At 43.3% G+C, this 15,784-nt stretch overlaps 1 protein-coding gene across 2 annotated transcripts; it reads right to left on the reverse strand.

Moving 5' to 3' along the window:
* Positions 1–991: 991 nt before the first annotated feature.
* On the reverse strand, positions 992–15,460 carry CNDP2 (carnosine dipeptidase 2). 2 transcript variants are annotated; one of them, XM_061995707.1, is made up of 12 exons: positions 15,377–15,460; positions 13,056–13,145; positions 11,979–12,122; positions 9,378–9,540; positions 7,715–7,803; positions 6,652–6,852; positions 6,052–6,136; positions 5,330–5,490; positions 3,492–3,656; positions 2,861–3,002; positions 2,081–2,228; positions 992–1,698 (listed from the first exon to the last, which is right to left on the reverse strand). In XM_061995707.1, the coding sequence occupies exons 2-12, from the start codon at positions 13,113–13,115 to the stop codon at positions 1,629–1,631; spliced, it is 1,428 nt and encodes a 475-aa protein (XP_061851691.1). In that variant the 5' UTR covers positions 13,116–13,145; positions 15,377–15,460; the 3' UTR covers positions 992–1,628. The 2 variants fall into 2 exon arrangements, with proteins under 2 accessions (XP_061851691.1, XP_061851690.1); XM_061995706.1 differs by lacking the exon at positions 15,377–15,460 and adding an exon at positions 14,911–15,328.
* Positions 15,461–15,784: the final 324 nt, after the last annotated feature.

A 15,784-nucleotide genomic window follows, 5' to 3' on the forward strand; every position in this document is an offset into this window, starting at 1 on the left:
TGAGGAAGCTGCTTTAAGCACTAACTGCTAGGACTAGTTACCCTGTATAACCAAATGATCTCAGCATACAGATGATCCTCAAATACTCATTCTTACCCTATGCACAGGCCATGTGTTGTAGCAGAGTAGTTCCACTGTTCCTGAAAGGTGAGATCCTAGTAGCCCTCTGCTGAGTGTTTGTACAGGTGCTTGGTGCTAGCACATACCCACACAGGCACAGCATGGGCCTCAGGGTGTACTCCAGCTGCAGAGTGCAAAGTTTAACAGTATCAGATTATCCTCAGCCATCAACTTCCCCAACAAACTAAAGAAGGCCGAGAAGTCTCAGAAGCTTCACAGTAAGACTTCCCTTCCCCCAGCCATCCACTATTAAGACACTCCAATCAAACAACAGAGAAAAAGTCAGATGAATAAGACATTCCAGCCTTCTGCCCACCAAGAGAGGAAGCATCACATACTGCTCACCTGTTTATCAGGGTGTACAACCACACCATGCTCCCAGACAGTTAGTTCTCAGGTTTCCCACTTGCACTACTTCCCTAGCTTAACCTGCTAGTGAAGGTCAGGCAATTAATAAAGTGAGGCAAATCTAGTTCAGATTAGCACACATTTGTGAGGATTTGTTTTTTGCATACTAGGAGCTGAATGCTTCCAAAAGCTTGACATTGGATGTCAGTCAGTAGTTGCAATCAGTGGTGCTCTTTCCCCACTTATGCCTACAAATTCTACCCCCTCCCTTGCAATATCATCAGTTGTGACAACCTTGTTTAGAACCAAAATAGAGCATTTTCTGAGCAAGATTTAACAATATGTGCTTCACGCCAACAAGCTGTTATGGAAGCAGAACCTAAGTTTGGATTCCTGGGAAGTCCAGTCTGTGTAGTCATGCTGTTCATCCGCCTCTACAGCCATAGAAGAGCTCCTCTCAAGTCACTTGAAGTTGCTTTCCTTCCCAAGTCATTATTTAATCTTTAGATACCAAGAGCCAGACTCTGAAGCATTATTATTTATTGTTCTTTTCAGGGAGTACAAAGGTAGCTGTAAAAAGATGGCCAGCAGTCATTATCACAGCAGTTTGTTAGAATCCAATTCACTGTAAACTGAAACCTGCAGGCAGGTATTAACTGTAAGAGACAAATTGCTCTTCCAAATCACTCAGCAAGACAGCTGTCTCATTACAGCTTGAACACTTTCCAGTATAGCCCCATAATCTGTCACTTTTGACTACTTACTTACAGGACACATCCAGGAATAATAACCTTAAACTTGGCTGACAGTTCTGCAACTGCAAAATCGGCTGCAACTGATGTTGCTTAAATAGTTGAGGGTGAACCATTCCTTCTCCTTTGCAGGAAATGCATATGAATCAGTAAACCACAACTTTGAAGTGATACCAAAGAGACAAAGATGCAGTTCAAGGCTGCTGGCCAGATAAGGAATAGTCTGTGTCATGTGAAGTAAGCATTTAAAGAAATATTTTTGGTATATAACATTAAGTAGAACTGCATGCTTCCCTCTCCCTCACCAAAATGGTGGAGTGCTGGTAGAAAAGGAACCATGTAGGCCTTGGTAATTGACAACACTAAGAAAATTCAGATTCCTGATCCATAAACCAGAAGGTGTCTAATTTAGTCCTTCAGCTGGGAAACTTCATAGAGGTATGCACCAAGCATCTTCACCCCCTGGACGTAGTTGTACCTGGAAAGAAGACAGTTTCCATTAGCATTGCCTTAGTTTGAGCTCTATTTCTAGCAGTAGTACTTTTTGCAAATCAGTCCTGTGCACTCAAGAGCCTACAGGCATTACTCTTACAAGCAACAGGGCACTACTCCCAACCTTCCCACATAACCCTGGGAAGAGAGAAATGCTTTGGGGTGAGGAGTATCCAAGCCTGGAGAACACGCCTGTATAGAACCAGGAGTACTGAGATCAAGATTCAGCTATAGACTAGTTACCAAACAGTCATTCAATCCTCTGGAAGGCCAAGCAGAGACAAGCTCAGTTCTTCTCCATCCTTTTTGTAATACACGCCAAGACCCACAGCAAACTCAGCCCAGTATAGGGATCAATATTCTCTTACCTATTTAGCTTCTCATTTTGAGAGTGGGCACCATCATCTGCAGCTCCAACAGGAAGCAGCATAACATTCTTGCCTGTTGCTTCTTGAAAAGTAAGGGTAACAGGAATGCTTCCTCCTTCCCTTGTCAGGTCTGGCTCCACTCCAAAAACTAGAAGAATGATACTCTGGTCAGTTTGGAGTTGTATTTCTTTTTTCAGGAAATCCTTAGTTCAGCCATCAAGTATAAATCACACCTGTACCAGGTGCTGGCCAAGTCTTGCTGTGTTATAATCATCCAGACTGCACAGGCCACAGAACCCTAGAGCTTCCTACCCCTAGATGGAGGGCTGGAGTACTGTCACCTTCAAAGTTCACTTCAAACAGTTACACAGACAACATTTCATCTGAAAGCCCATTTGTACTCCAACAAGTTAGATTTGTGCTAGTTGCCTTTCACAACATACCATAATAGTGTAAGAGGGATGCCAGGATGACTAAGCTCTGAGGGCTTTGGCTAAGCAAATTATCTGAACTGACAGTTTCATCCTTATGCAGAAGCAACACTATACCAATGGACTTGTTCCCATGTAGAAGGCATGAGCCTGATAAAGTTTTTTTTCCTGCCTGTTATCTCAGACTTGAGGTTAAGGATTGCACATGACGTCCTTCACTACTTAGTGAGCCAAAATTGTAAGAGCAGAACACTAAGTATTCTGCAAACATGACCTCCTCAGTATTTCTTGAAGTGCTGGAACAAGGACTTTAAGTCTTCTCCCAATGCCAAATGGAAAATCCACTGACCTGCCTTCATGGCCCTTCTACCAGCCATGTAGTGGGGATGGTTGAAGTCTGACACCCAGGGTTTTCCACCATGGCCTAGGTATACTCTGAATTTGTTGGGGCTCTGCAACTCTGCAAACTTTTTGCTCAAGTAGGCTTCAACCTATAAGAAAGATTGAACACACATCTACTGTTATCATTTGCATGAATGCTGGTCAAGACCGTACACTACAAGCAGCTGGGGGACTTGCAGGGAAACACCAGCATTCAGCAACACTTCCTATCACTATTACTTTGTATTACCCCCATGTATCTCCTTGAGGCAAGTTAACAGTATACTGTAGAAGTCAGACAACATGTCAAATTGCTGATTTTGAATATACACCCTGGCAATTAAGTGTCCTACAATTAAATTGTCATTTACTCCTGAGCCCTTTTGAGTTGAGAGAATTTGAATAACCAGGCCACAACAGTCCCACATGGGACCATACAGCACCTCCCTCGATTATCTGAGCTGAGGTGCAAGGAAGATGGCAGTAATATAAACAGAACTAACTGCTTTAGAAACCAGAAACACTTTCCCTAAGCCTGGGGAACAGGAGTAGTTTAGAGACACTAGTTGTTTTGATACCATCAAGCCATCTCAACATACATGCTTTGTGACTTCTTCAGGAATCATGTTTGGCACAAGCCTGATGGAGAACTTGCCAATCACTTTCCTAGGAATCACAGTCTTGGCTCCAGGGGCTGAGAAGGCTCCTTCAATTCCATGGAGAGACAAGGAAGGGTATCTCCACCTATGCATAAGAATATCTCTCTGCAGAAGCAAAGGGAAAGAAGCAAGGTCACTACAGGTTTGACAGTTCCTCAAATTAATAATTCCTGCAATCTCATAAAGACTTTGCAAGAAATAGTGCTTTCTCCCACAAAAGAAATGCAGATCATTCATGACCACTCAGTTACACAGAATATGTTACTCCGATTAAGCACACATTGATACAGATAGCTGAGTTCTCAGCACCTTCAGCAGACCCAGTTTGGCTCTCCTAGTTGCGTGGAATTGAGACATAACCATTCTGCTTCTGACAAGGGCACAGATGACATTTATAAGGTCCTCAAACACAGTGTGTTGGGAGTCTATTGTAAGCTCTAGTCCCTACTGTCTCAAATCAGGCAGGTGCCTTCATCACTGAGTTACATACTTACGATCATCACAGACTGAGGCATACAGTACACTCCTATTTGTATTGTCCATTGGATTAAACTGCCTGAACTCCGCGTTGATTAAAGTGAGCACTATTGCCTTTCAGATACACTTCTGCATTTCCTCCTTGCATTGCATTGGACAGTTGTTCAGTACACTGGGTACTAAATTCAACACATCCATGTCTGTATAGACATCTACAGTATCTTAAACCTGATCTTCACTGCAGAAATTCGAGACAGAAATTGTGGTCTTTACATTACAAGACTGTTTTGTTCCAGGCACAACTGCCTCTAATCTTCTCTCAAAGCAAATTTAACTGTCACAGTTAAGTTTTACAAGACAAGACTAAACAAGCATGTCTGTGTGCTCCCAGACAATATAAACCTGAGCATATAAAGATAAGGTTGACTACAAAATTTACTTAGACCTATTTGAGTTGAATCTGAAGCTCCTCCTGACAGCACTAGAACAGAAGACAGACTCACACATATAAACTTGTCTCTTACAACACTTTTGCTTTCAGATAGAAGTATTTATATCTAGGGTTTAATACTTCAAAGTTAGTGTGTAACATACTTTGCAAGTTTCAATGCTATTAAAAGTATTAATTTGGAGAGCTCCCAGGATGAAGATTTGAGAGGTTCAGACATGAGTTTATTGAACTTCAGCCTGTTCAAAGATTTGGGCAGCTGCTCAGTTCATGGCTACAAAACAGTCCTTGCTTGCCAGCTCTAGGAAGATGTTCAATATATCAACCTTAAGTTCATTACAGAAAGATCAAGCTGTTTTCTCACCCAACTGATAAGTTATTTCTATAAAACTATTTCTGATAACCCATTGAACTTCCTACAAATGTAAGAAACCAGGTACTTTGTGTAGATGTAGTATCTGACCTCTGGAAAAGTGCCAGCAGCTCTTATCTAACATTAAGAGAACAGCACTACATAAAGAAAGTTCTGTACAAATTTGAAATGCTACTTCTACATAGACTAAGAAGCAAATTTAAAGTCTAGACTGCTTGCCTCCAACATGGGATAACCAAGTGTCCAAGTACCTAACATTGAGGAACTGCTAGCATTAAGTATGCTGTCAGCTGTATCAGTAGGTGAAGTGATCCTCAAGGCAATCTCATCTTTTTCAAGATATCAGATGAATTTTCTGCCTACTAAAGCATTTGGGAAATGCAAAAGTATCTACAGAAGCTTGTTTGCATCTCCTCTATTAAAACAGGTAATTTAAACATACACAGCTAACCAGGGCAGACAGGGAGGAGTACGGAATACCTTTGAGTCATGCAATAGTTTTGTTGCTCCTACATCTTTTGCATATTCTTCCAGGTCAAAATCAATGTTCTCATACAATGCCAGCTCCTCATCAGTAACAGATGCCACTGCTTCATTAATCCCTGGGATGAGGATTTTTCCTTTCTTGTCTATAAGAGAACCTATAAAACAAGAAATACTTAATATCAGGATTCAATCTGAAGAAACAAGATGTTACTGCTGGGAACACTTTTCATAGGAAACAGAAATCTTAAGAGTTTCCAGAAGGCAAAATATAATGAAATTGACCTCTACCTCTCAGACCTTGTACCAATGAGCATGGAAAGCCCTTATTGAGTTTGCAGCTATCCAAAACGTGCACTTCCCTGCACCTGTACTTAATTGTATTGATACACATTTGGCTGACAAATTGAAGACAGGATTCCCAAGGAGACAGACATAGCATCTACAGCGTGTGCAGAAAAGATCTGATTTAATTAACATACATACCTGCAGCAAGATTTTAAGGGAAGCTAAAGACAGACCACTTCTTGGCAATACCTTTGTCATATTGCTTTAATACCCAAGACAGTGCTTGTCAGGTAAGCAAAGCTCATATTTCATTGGTCATTGCTTTGCTAGTTTTGGCAGCCTTTAGGAATCCCCATCACTGTAAACTGACTACACTTTAATGGCTTTTACTTCCATTTCAGACACATTCAGTGAAATCTGCTTTATCTTACCCATTAGAGTAATGAGATCCGTCATGGCTTCATGTACCGAACCACCATAAACCCCAGAGTGAAGGTCTTTGTCACTACATTCCACCTAGTTTGAAGTGAATCAAGAATCAGGTTAGTTAGCATGAAGATACTGTCAAAAAGCACAGAACAGGCTTCTACCTGAGCTTTTTGCTGCATGTATTATAAGAATGCATCTCGCTTTGAAATCAGACTGCTCAGTTACAGTACAGTAAAGGAGATTGCTTTATCACTCTGCGGAGTACAAGCCCTTAGTACTGACTGCCCCAGCCTTAGGGACTTGAGTGGTGACATCTCTTCCTGCACTCAAGGAAATATCCTGATGAAGAGAATATCTGTGAGATGGTCCTCCAGTGAAGGTGCTGGCCTAACTTGCTTCATACATCTGAGATCTATCCCTCTCTCCCACCCAAGTATCACATAGGGCAGTACAAGGAAGAGATTTAGGAAATGAGTAGAAACTGTTCTACTTTAAGTCAGTTTCACCTCTCCTGAAAAGGTATTTGCATGATAATTAGAGCTACCACCCTTCAGTAGAAAATCCAGTTTAATAGTGGTTTTGCAATGTATTTCAGCACTTACCTCTATGAAGTAGTAGCAGACACCCCTCAAGCCATAGGTGATACAAGGCTTATTCTTGCCCAGCCAGTAGTTGTCAGAAATGCAAACATAATCCACACCTTTGAAGAAAGTATCTCGCTGAGCATAAATCAATTCATCAAGGCCTTCAGATCCTGATTCTTCCATACCTTCCAGGCAGAACTTAACATTTACTGGGAACTCCTTTAAAAACAAAAAACAAGTGATTAAGTATGGGAAAATATTGGACTCCTGCAGCAATCAGTAATGTACAAAGCAGAAAAATGGACATTGGTATGTTAGCTCCATGACAGTAGAATTTGTTAGTTATAGACAAGATATTACAAAGTTTGGACTGCTGAGGGCACTTCACCACCCTTCATTTGATGGAATTGAAACTCCTCAATTTTAACTAAGATCTAGAACTTCTTGTTCCAAATCCACCTAACTGTGGGAACACAGCAGAAATCTGTTGCCAAAAGTCAGTCACAGGGCTAGGAAAATTAATATTAACTGCATGCCACAGTAGGAGTCAGGGCCACCTTATCTATCCTGTCTACCATATTCTATTCCTAGACAGCATTTAAGAACTGGTAATTCTTCTCACAAGTAACAGCAACTTGTCTTGCAAAACTAAGGAGACACCCTCAACTACTTCTCATTGCACTTTTACATGAACAAATCACAAAGTTTATTGTTACTAAGATAATGTTAGAGCTCAGTGGCAGTAAGACATTAAGCTTTGCCAAGCTAATTTGACATCCTTACATGAAAGTGATCACACTTGATTATTCTTCCTGCTCCAGGTACTTGCATATGCATTTTCCTTCTCAGACATTTCATTAAATCAAAAATGCTTAAAATGCAACCAAAGCATCTACAAGACTAACTTGTCAGCAAGTCAACTCAACCCTACTGGGACATCAGAGGATTTGCAGGACTATTGCATCACTCTTCCAACCAGCTGAATAAGCATCCTTGCCTCACAAGGGTTTGTGGCTTGGATAACATTTATTTCCAGACTCAGCTGTATGTAAAAAAAGCAGGCTGAGTTTTGGGCAAATACCTGGTTAGTTTGTTGATAAGCCTCCAAGGCATTCAGCCAAGCAAGCACCGGACCTTTGTCATCTGTTGATCCTCGCCCATACAGTTTCCCTGTAGAAACAAGATATAAATTAACCAGTGTGGAGAAAAGTTAAGATAAAACTTCAGTCCTCTTGCCTGCAGGTGAAATCTTGGGTAAGCTTTTTAGCACTGCTCACGCCAACTTTTAGTTCCGATTCCTCTGAAGTGGCAGTTTTACATCCTACTTCATACACACCAGTAAGTGGGATAGGTACAGGACTGCAACAGCTCTCCCACTTAGCACTACCTCACCTCTCTGCCTATGCTGCATCCTGGATAGGAGCTGAACATCAGCCCAGAAAAGATGGAACTGTCTTGGGCTATGTTATTCCCATATCTTTCACTATGTCACTCTCTACAAACACAGCAGTAAGAGTAGAGAAACAAGCTACCTTCTTTCAACAGAAACCTATCCAATATCAGCACCAATTCAAGAATTCTTTGTTTGAAGAGCAAGAATTCAGTAGTCAGTGGCCAGTCACTTCTCCAGGTTGTTCAGATAAGAGTTCATCTCCCCAGAACGGCCTTTAGTTAGAGACAAGTTTTACAGGCTAGAGGGAGGTCACAGGAGATGTTGCGCATGGGATCACAGTAGACACATATAGTGCTGCAACTCAGACCTGTGGCTACAATCCCTAAGCACCAGATGTAACCAGTGACTGAACAGGTCAGACAGCTTGAAAGTAAAGACCCATAGGTAAAAAATGCCTCTTAAGTTGTCAGGCTGCACAGAGATAAGCCATAGCCTGAGGCAAGTCTAGCTCCTGCTATCAGAGGAGATAATCCAGTTTAGTAACTTGGACTCTGCTATCTATGACCAAGTGCCCAAGTAGAAACACTAGCTACCACAGAGACTTCTTTTCTTGGCAATGATTAATGCTTGTGCAACAACATGTCCTCCTGCTCATATGACCTTTGACAGTCATCATTGAGCAAATGAAACAAGGAAGAGGCTTGTTGGTGGTACTAGCTTTAAACAGCAAAGAAAGGTTTAGCTTCCTCTTGGCTCTGGCCATGTGTTGTTTCAACAGGAGTTTCAGCACAATTTCTTCATCCCCATTTATGGGAAAGGGACATTTGTCTGAGCACTAACACTGCAGGATACAGCTTCTGCAGGACTCAGTGTAGCACAGTATGCAAACACAAGGCAACCTGCAGAGGCTATGGTACCACTCCCATCTCCAGGCATTAAGCAGATGTGTTGAGTTGAGGGGTTCAAAACCCCTGCAGTATGAAATGACCTAAAAGGCTGAGAGTTGCAAACAGCACCAGAAATTAGTTCTAGAAAGCCTTCTGGTAAACAAGGTGTTAGCATGCAAGGCAACAGTTAAGACTGCTGTAGCTACAAGGAAAATAACATGCAAGTACTACCTGGGCTGTCAGAACAAGAAATGAGCCCCAAGAGCAGCTGAGCCTTTGCAACTCTATTTGTTCACCATGTCCTTTCCTGCATATTTTATCTCAATAGTATTAAAAAAAAATGCACCCATGTCTGTTCTTACTCTCCTTTCCCCTTTCAATCAAGGTTACAACTTCAGAACAGTTGAGAAATATCATACTTGTTAAAGAAAGGCTCATCAGTTCATGAAACCCACTGCTCTTACCTTCTCTTTCTACCAGAGTGAAGGGTTCACTATCCCAGCCATCCTCCAGTGCTGCTGGCTGCACATCCAGATGACCATATACACACACAGTCTTCTTGTGTGGATCTGTGCCAAGTGTTCCCAGAATGATTGGTGGCAGAGGGATCTCTGAGCCATCAGGCAACTAGAAATGGGAGGCAAGAAGTTCTATTCAAGTGTGAAACGTGAGAGGCAGATTTTTATCAGATGGATAAACTCCTTCAACATTGTAGAATTTAAGAGATCAGGAGCACAGATGGACACACAGAACTAAGTTGCTCAAACTGACAGTCAGAAGTGGTATGTCAATGAAGGCATGGCAGCCAGTAAGTTTCCTGACATGACCCAGTTGTAGTCAAAATGTTCCCAGCCACTCAGAACTGCTAGCTGTAAGCTAACAATCCCACATCAGATTTTAGCAGAGCAAGCTGTCTGCATATGGAACTGCCATATCTAATGCTGACCTAAGCATAAATGATAACTGCATTTGATATGGCATTCTGCATTGCTTGGCACTGCACTTTCATCCTATCCACAGGATAGCTCTGGGCAAAAACTTCCTGACAGTGGTGGTGCTGAGTATAACATGTGCCTACACCCAATAAGGTCAGTATAACAGCTGTATTTCTCTGCACCAGCCTATGCTGTTAAGCCAAAGGCAGGATGATAAATTCTGTTCAAGAGCTAACTTGGCTTCATCTGTTGGAATATCCCATAAGCAGTTATCACACACTGTTCTCTGAGAGCATGTATTTCTCTTCAGTGAACATATTCCCAGACAGTGCTCAGCAGATCAAGATCAGCTTTGACTTTTTGCTCATACTGGCTCCAAGCGCAGACTTTTTAATTAACAGGTTGCATGGTCCTTGGTCAGCTGCAGCTCTAAGTGATTAAAGCATTATTGTGAGAATTTATTCTTGCAGTGGCCAGCACTGTACAAACTGCTGTGCTGGAGTCAACTAAGCAAGACCAAACAAGTTTATCAGATGCTTTCCATTGTCCTTTATTGATATAGCAGCAACATACATAATACACAGGCTAGTTTTGTATATGGTTAATATAAAACTAAATACTGAAGTAAACTTTAGTACAGCTGCAAGAGTTTTCTAAATAGAAATGTCACCTGTAATAAGTTCTGTAAAATCAGTTCTAACCCCCAAAAAGTTACACTGGTGAAAGGAACAAGTTTGCCTCTGGATTAATTAAAACTTTTGATAGGACTTCAGGCTGTATGTAGTAGAGCTAGAATTACCCTACAGATTCCCTCCCAAGAGAGCACATGGAAGTTGGCTGCTTCCCCCATGGGATCTGCAGTGCTACAAGTATATTCCAGCCAACAAAAGGAAAAACTGCTCAGATAGATTTCACCCACCAGTCATAAGCACCAGTTACAAAGACAATCTTCTAGAACTGGCAAATGCTCCAGTGCAACAGGACTTAGAATGCCACTATCCAAATGCTAGTCTAACCATTTGGATATGGGTCTTAATTCTGTGAGATGTAGTGACTAGACGCAAAGGAAGAGAACAACAAGTGGATGGATCCCTAGGATGAGATGACCATTAGCATTCTCATAAACACATACATTTCTCAGGTAAAGAAAAGCAGTCCAGATAGGATGAGTCCTATCCTTACTCTTAGCTATTAAGGATCCTTCTGTGTCTGGTAAAGGAGCAGTGCAATCTTGTGACAAATATAACACCTCTGGAAGACTCTAAAAGTCTTCTGGAAGACTTACTGAAACTGCAGTCAGTAGCTTCACAGTCTATGGGTCTAAGGCCCAATATCAGCCTGCTGTTAAAAATGTCTAACACTTGTTTGTAGGTGCTCTTTACATATGCAGACAGAAAAGTATTTAAGATTACATTTAATACACAGTCCAAAATGTAACACATCACACTTAACATACCTAGATCTCAAGGTTTACTATAAACAAAGATTTTAACAGGGAGCTCCAATTGTGTGGCAGGAAGACATGATCCTACACCCCAGCAGGCTACTGCCTTTCTAGGCCACTACCCACAAGACCATTGTCTGGTGATCCTGACCAGAAGGCCATCAGACATCAAGGAATTAGCAGTCTACAGAGCCAGCTTGAGTACAGCCAAGCCTGTGCTGTGCTAGGCTGCACACACAGCTTTGCCTTCCTGCCTGTATGTGCTATGCATGTCCTTGGGCTGCAGGATAAAATTAGCCAGTTGACTATAGCTTGCATGCAGCTCCCACTTGCTACTGGCAATTACAACACCTGTGTGTCCTTGTCTTTATCTAAAAGTGCAGCAAGAAATTCTCTTGTGAATATTCCTCTTGTTTGGGGATGGAACAGAACAGCTTGAATAAATAAAATGAGATAACATTTCCATGAATAGGATCTGCACAGCATGCTGCAGACTGGATGCCCATTTGATTATCCACACTATCCTCCTTTATAGTGGCAGCTTTAAAATGACATCTTAAGCAATACCTTTAAGAGTCTAAGTGCCTTTTTACTGGGATCATGAGAAGCCAGCATGTCCTGGTACAAAACACCTTGTCTTCTACAGAGACTTTTTCTACTAAGCTAACACAGAGATACTCACATACCCTCTGTTTCCCAATGTCCATCAGTTGGGTTGTGCCTCCCAGTCGCTCGATGCCCTTGGCAGCCACCTCCATCATGCGCCTGATCTCTGGCCGCTTCTCAGGCCATGCTGACACACTCTGGATGGCCACCCACTCCGCCAGGCGCTGCAGGAACGGGGCAAACACAAAGGCTTTACTACACAAGTTACACAGACACCACGTCTTTCAGTTCAACTAACACCGTCTTAGTTAAGCTTAAACTTGAGGTAACTCAGTTCTGACCTCTGCTCAATAAAATAATCATTAACACTACACAAAACCTCTCTAAAGCCCCACTTTCCTACAGCTGCCCCTGCAGCATAGCACAAAGTCTACAGATACACACAGTAAGCTTCATAGTATGGCAGCTTGTGCATATTGCACCTTTCTGATTGCTGTTCATCAAGTATCCAGAACTAGCTGGTGTCCTTCAACTTCCCAGAAATACAGTCTTGACTATTCCCCTCAGTGAGATCAATGAGAGCAACTGGTAGAAAAAAAAACAAAAAATCAGGCTGAACACTTGGCATAGTTCTTGCCTGAGAGTTTAAGTGCTATGCCACCAATTCCTTCAAAGGTGAAGGACTGCAATACAAAGTACAATTAAATAGCAAAATACAGAGGCAATCTCTCCCTCTGTACCCCAACATGAACCATCTAAGAAAGCTTTATTCCAGCCTTGTTTATATCTTTCTTCTTCCATCTTAAAAAGGAGAGAGACAACATAAACCTAGTTTGGCATTCGGAACCAGTGTCAAACTTCTTGTACCTCTAAATAAATCACTGCTCACGTGATACAGAAACACAGCATTTCCTAATCAATCTATCACAGAGATTTAAGTCCTTGATCAGAACTACACCTAAACTTAAGAAACAATGCATTCTGGCTTGACTCAAGTCACTCATACCTGCTGCCTGCTCCCCTCTCTCCCCAGTTACTTGGCATTACTCTATTAACGGTCATATTACTATATAGGTGTAAAAAAGCTTGAAGCTGACCACTTAACTTTTCATATCCCGTAGCTGTCTGCTGCAGGACAAAACACAAAGAAAACTTACCTCAATATAGAGGTCCTGGTGTTCATCAATGTATTTAAAGAGAGTTTCAAGCGCAGACATTTTCCGACCTGAGCAGTGATGCTGAAGATTCTGTGACAGAAAAGTAATTTAGCTTTCTCAGGTTTAAGAAACAATAGTCAGTGATCAAGAAGCCACAGAAGACTTTCACCTTTCAGCAGCTAATGCCACACACCAAGCTGTGCCAATGTAAAACCTGAGGCCACTCCTTCCCAAAAAACACAGTGAAGTGGGTAAACAAAAGTAAATCTCATCTCAACACAGCTGTTTCTACCTTTCCCCCCAAACTAACTTTGGAAGTTAAACAGAGCAAGCTTGTCTATAGAGACATGTCAATCAAGTCACATGCTTCTCTTTACTGCAGGATTACAAGCAAAAAAGTTACTCAAAATGCAACTTCAAAGAGTAGATTACATTATAAGAGTGCAAATGAGAGTGTGCCATAGACTTAATGACAGTAGCCAGGGCCAAGAAAGCACCACAATTACTTTGTACACCACAAAGGAGGTTAAAAAGCAGGCAGCTTAAGAATTGTGTTTCCTTCAGCTTTCAAGTCCTAACCTGCCACTCAGCCTTCCTAAAGAAGGTCAGGGCTAAAACAGAAACCAGCCCCAGCAGATGACAAGCAAGTGGTCAGTGACTAGTTCAGTGCTACCACTTCCTCATTTTGTTTCAGTGTCAACTGATGTTCATGTGAGAAAATCCTCTCCAGTTTTCTGGCTTCCTTCCCAGTCCAAGGTCTGCATTAAAAGACATGTTAACCACTTAACCAATAAAATCAACAAAACTTAAGCTTTCTTCAAGTTTTAACTAAAGATACAGCATCTCATCTAAGCCAGGAAAACAATCGGCTTCACAAACATGCCTCTGAAATCTAACTGCCTGGACTATAAGGAAAAACTCCAGCACTTGTGTAATACACTGAACAAGCATGTTCAGCAGCACCAACTGCTCTGACTCAGTGTTTCGTTTAGTCAGCTTTATGCCAGATCCTTTAAGCCTTTCTTCCACTTCTACAGGAAAGTCACAATACAAATGCAGTAGTTGTTAAAAACATTTGACTGTTTGTCTAAGGATTTCTTGAAAAACTTGACCACTCTACATAGCTGAAGTAAGCTGTCCCACACAACACACTGCAACACAAGCACACCCCAATCTACAGAAGGCTCACAGAACACATTTTTTTCAGGCAGAGTTGTACTTAGACAAATCACTTGTTTGACACACAGAAAAACCCTTTCACTCACCAGAAATGGTTTCTAATTAATTTACAGAATCCATCGCTTTTGAATTTGGGTAATGAGTTTCATGCACCAATTAGAACAACTCCAAACCACCAGATAGCTCATGCAGTCTCTTGAATAGCCACAAACGGTGAAAATAAATGCTTTCAAGAGGACTATATACACATAAACAAGTTAAAGTAATGCTTCTCTCTGAAATCTGCTTTCCCTACGAAAGACACCATCCTGACACGCAGTTAGAGCTCAGGCATGATTCACTGAAGTCTATCCCACAAAGCTTCAAACTTGGAAAAGCCCCTGGTGCTTAATGCACAACACAAGGCTGGATATTACTTCCCCTCCTCCCACTAAAAATCAGGGACAGAATTTCCCGTAGGTCCCTCCAGCAGGAGAAACGAATCCTTCCTGTGTGGAAGATACTCCACAACTTTACCTTTCCAATAACACTGTAATAGTGGCATTACAAAACAAGACAACCCGGGGAACTTCCAGTGCACTATCACAACTTTGCTCTCCTTATCCACAGGCAAGATGAGTACCCCAGGTGAGAAAATCTACCCAAGTGAGGTCTGCAGCCATCACAGAGCACTCACCATCCTCTACAAGCCACTACAAGTCGCAGCACACAGCCCCACGTCCACATTACAGCCCAACCCCTTTGAGCTGAGGTTGATTTAAAGGACAAATTCGTGACTTCATAAGGTTTTGCGGCAAAAAAAGGGAAAGATCATCACAGGCCCAGCTCTGCGACTGCAAGAGAGATGAGCCTCACGTCGGGAGCAGGGCACGGCGCAGCTTCCCTATGGACAGGAAAAGGTTCACAGGAAGAGAACAGGCGTGGGGGGAAAGGGCAGGCAGGGAGAGCCGCCCGGGCCAGGGCATGGTGCCGGGCAGGCGCATCCCACCACAGGACTCCGGGTAAGGCCCGGCCCGGAAGCTGCGCGCACGGCATCCGCCGGCGTCTCCGAGCAAGGTCGCGGCGCCGGGGCAGCCTCGCGCACCACGACCAGACGGGACGGAACCGGATCCGATTCGGCTCGGCACCCCGCCGCCACTCACCGTCTGCCCACGCCGCACCGTCCCGCCTCCCCAGCACGGCAGCCAGCTGCCGCCGGGGCCTTTAGATAGCGCCGCGGCGGCCAATCCGCGGGCGAGGAGAGGGCGGCCCGGCGGCGTGACGCGGCCCCGAGGCGGGGCCGGCTGCGGGAGCGGGCGGGGCCGCGGCACGGGCGGCTGCCGCTGCGGGAGAGCCCGCTGCGGGCGGGGGCGTGCGGCCCTTCTGCGGGGGGGACACTCTGGTGGGAGGGCTCTGTGCGGAGGAGTCCCTCTCGGGGGGTTGCCCCTCTGCAGGGAGGGTTCCTGTGCGGGGGAGTCCCTCTGGTGGGGGTCCATCTGCTGGGGGATTCATCTGCGAGGGCCATCACCTTTTCCAGGCAGCCCAGTACCAATGGCCTTCCCACTCCCCAG

The sequence above is a fragment of the Colius striatus genome, chromosome 4 (assembly GCF_028858725.1).
Source record: "Colius striatus isolate bColStr4 chromosome 4, bColStr4.1.hap1, whole genome shotgun sequence".
Taxonomy (NCBI): domain Eukaryota; kingdom Metazoa; phylum Chordata; class Aves; order Coliiformes; family Coliidae; genus Colius; species Colius striatus.